Consider the following 3,447-nt stretch of genomic DNA (forward strand, 5'->3'; position numbering starts at 1 on the left):
TCGTATGTTGATAATCTCATGCATGTATCCTAAATACTATTGGTATATTATAATACAGTGTATGACCAAAAAGTGCATAGAAATTGCTCCTCAAGATATGATACTAATGATATTAATAAGGCGCAGAACCTATATACTTTTGTTGGAGTATTCTTCCACGTTGAACAGTTAAGTGCTAAAATGATGCAAAGACTGCTACACTTGGCAATTTCCTGATCTCTAATGGCAAGTTATTCCAGAGTCTCGGAGCTGCACAGTCAAACGCCCGGTCTCCTGATGTTCTTAGGGAACTTTAGATTTTGATGCGCGGACGTTTGAGACAACGCTTGCGCTGGACGTTCTCCTCTCCCCTGCGTCGTGTTGAAAAGTAATCCCTGTTGTTTTTATGTCTCGATCCGCCACGAAGTGGTGCCGGAGGCATTATGTTTTCGGGTTGTCCGTCCTTCCGTCCGTCCGTAATGAATATTGTGGACAGCATAACTAAAAAGCCTTTTGAGGTATCCTCATGAAACTTGGCATGTATGTGTATTAGGGTGTGAAGTTGTGGGTGCACATGCTCAAGGTCAAAGATCAAAAGGTCAAGGTCAAATGCTCAAAATTTCACTATTTCCCCATATCTATGCAATGCCTGCAGATATTTTCTTGAAACTTAGTGTATACATATATTACCCAATTAAGATTCTTTGATGGAAGTATTTGGTCATGAGGTCAAAGGTCAAAAGGTCACGTAAAAATGTTAAAATTTCACTTTTCTCCGTATCTTGGAAATGTTTCAAGGTATCTTCATGGAACATAGTATATATGCATGTACTGACTGACAGTGATTATCTAGGGAATTTTGGGTTCATGGGTCAAAGGTCAGTGTCAAAGGTCGAGGGTAACACTTCAAAATTTTACTATTTCCCTCATATTTATGCAATGTATGCAAGATTATTTTTTTTAAAACTTGGCGTATGCATTTTTAACCCAATAGAGATTCTCTGGGACGGTTTTTTTTTTCTTTTGCCAAAAAGGTCAAAGGTCAAAGATCAAGTGAAAGTGCTGAACTTTACTTATTCCTCCATATCTCGGAAGTGGCTCAATTTATCTTGAAACTTAGTACATATTTATGCATGTTCTGCCTGACAACGATTTTCTTATGAATTTTAGGGTCAAAGGTCAAGGTCAAAGGCCAGACGAAAATGGTAACAATTTACTATTCAATACAGAAATTGCACTTTTCTCCGTAACTTGAAAACTACTCACTGCATAAACTTATAAAGGGGTCAAAGTCAGGTAAAAGTCCCAAAATCCCCAAATACATGCTCTCTCATTCATCCAATTAAACCTAGGTCAAGGAAGGTGAATGTTCAACACATTTGTGACAAAACTGTCATTTTAATATTTTGCCAATTTTTTGAAAATGTAATCACACATTGTCCACATGTACTATAGACCTGTTAGGAGAAGCATGCATTATGGCGAAGGCATACCAGTCGCCATAGCGACATTTCTAGTTAATTGTTGGGATTTGTAGAAGAGGAGTGGCTTCAGAACTGCGCAGTTTGTGTGTTCGTCGTAAATGATGTGATCACAAGATTCATGATGCTCTATTTCTGTCATGTTGGACTTTTGCAGACGAAAATGTCAGTACCCGGAGCTCCACCCGTTCCAGACGTCCAGAAGACGACCGTGGGTGTGTCGGCCACCAAACTGCCAGTTGGGTCAATGCTTGAGGTCAGCATCACCCTGCGTGGGAGCCGTGGAAACCCTATTGTAGTGCCACAAGCTCTGTCCACATTGGATCTAGTGATGGAGACACCGGGTGGTCAGACGACCAATCTTGTGGTTCCCAACCAGCTGTCTGCCAGCGGAATATGCGTCACAAGGGTGTCTTTGAAAGACATCGGGCACCACAAGATCCACGTCAAAGTCTGTGGCACTGACGTAAAGCACAGCCCCGTCTCGGTCCTGGTCTGGGTACGGGGGAATTTGGTCAATACCTTCAAGCCGCGTATGAACAATCCTCATGACGTCATGAAGCACGAAAACATCTTTGTCGTAACAGACAAGGATTCAAACCAGGTTCAAGTGTTCGATTCCATCTTTCGCCCAGTCAATAGATTTGCCTCTCCGGAAATGCAAGGCTCGGGTAAGTTTGACCCTTATGGCATTGCTTGGACAGGCAAGAGTTTTGTTGTGACGGATCTCGCTAATCACTGCGTTGTGGAATTCAGCAATTTTGTCCCCACCCAGGTGTTTGGACAAGAGACTCTCCACCAGCCCTGTGGTATTGCAGTAGCCCGAAATGGAGACGTGTACGTTTCCGATTGCTTCAAACACTGCATCTTTGTCTTTAATCAGCAGCGGCATTGTACTGGAATCTTAGGCGGCCTGGGATCAGCGCTTGGACAGATGAATACGCCTTGGTTTATCGCAATGAATTCGCAGCAACACCTAGTTGTGGCAGAATTCAAGAACCGCCGGATCCAGGTCTGGAATACGCACAACAACAAGGCAATGCGGATCATCGACGTCAAGCACAACGGGAAGAAGTGGGACTGTAGAGGTTTGGCCGTCGATCACCATGACAACATCTACGTCACCGTCCGTAGCGGCTTCATGCCAGGTTTCAGCGTGGAGACAGTTCTTGTGTACAGTCCTACTGGAGAGTTCTTGGGCAACTTCGGCGAAGGCTTCGATTACGTGAGAGGTTTGACCGTCACACAGGAGGGACAGAAAACATTGGCTTATGTCGTTGACGGAGCCAATCACCGCATCATGGCCTACGAAATGTAAAGAAAGATCTACGGAAAATAATGAGAGCTACAATATTTGAGCAATCAGTGAGTACATGTATAGTGTTTGAAGCGGCGTGCTATTTTGATCTCCATTCCAACAACTCTTCTATTGCTTACAAGATGCCATTCATAACGTCTCATTACAAGTTTCGATATACATGTACTTGATACTTGACACTCTGCTGTGTAAAGTGGTTGGTACAATGTATTGATATCGATTTTCCGTCAAAATAATGATGTCATGAATATTGATGAGGCTGCTTAAATACAAAATGTGTATTTTTATGCCTCCGCCACGAAGTAGTGCCGGAGGCATTATGTTTTCGGGTTGTCCGTCCGTCCGTCCGTCCGTCCGTAATGAATTTTGTGGACAGCATAACTAAAAAACCTTTTGAGGTATCCTAATGAAACTTGGCATGTATTTGTATTAGGGGGTGAAGTTGTGCCTATCAACTTTTGGGTGCACATGCTCAAAGTCAAAGGTCAAATGCTTAAAATTTCACTATTTCCCCAAAATCTATGCAATGCTTGAAGATATTTTCTTGAAACTTACGTTATACATGTATTACCCAATTAAGATTCTTTGGTGAAAGTTTGGGGTCATGAGATCAAAGGACAAAGGTCAAAAGGTCAAGTAAAAATGTAAAAATTTCACTTTTTTCTCTGT

At 42.4% G+C, this 3,447-nt stretch overlaps 1 protein-coding gene across 1 annotated transcript; it reads left to right on the forward strand.

The window, feature by feature from the left end:
• Positions 1–1,623: 1,623 nt before the first annotated feature.
• On the forward strand, positions 1,624–2,799 carry LOC140242058 (uncharacterized). Its single transcript, XM_072321817.1, has one exon. It carries the CDS (start codon positions 1,624–1,626, stop codon positions 2,776–2,778), a length of 1,155 nt encoding a protein of 384 aa, XP_072177918.1. The 3' UTR covers positions 2,779–2,799.
• The last annotated feature ends 648 nt before the right edge of the window (positions 2,800–3,447 follow it).

Source organism: Diadema setosum, chromosome 18, assembly GCF_964275005.1.
Source record: "Diadema setosum chromosome 18, eeDiaSeto1, whole genome shotgun sequence".
In the NCBI taxonomy this organism is placed as follows: domain Eukaryota; kingdom Metazoa; phylum Echinodermata; class Echinoidea; order Diadematoida; family Diadematidae; genus Diadema; species Diadema setosum.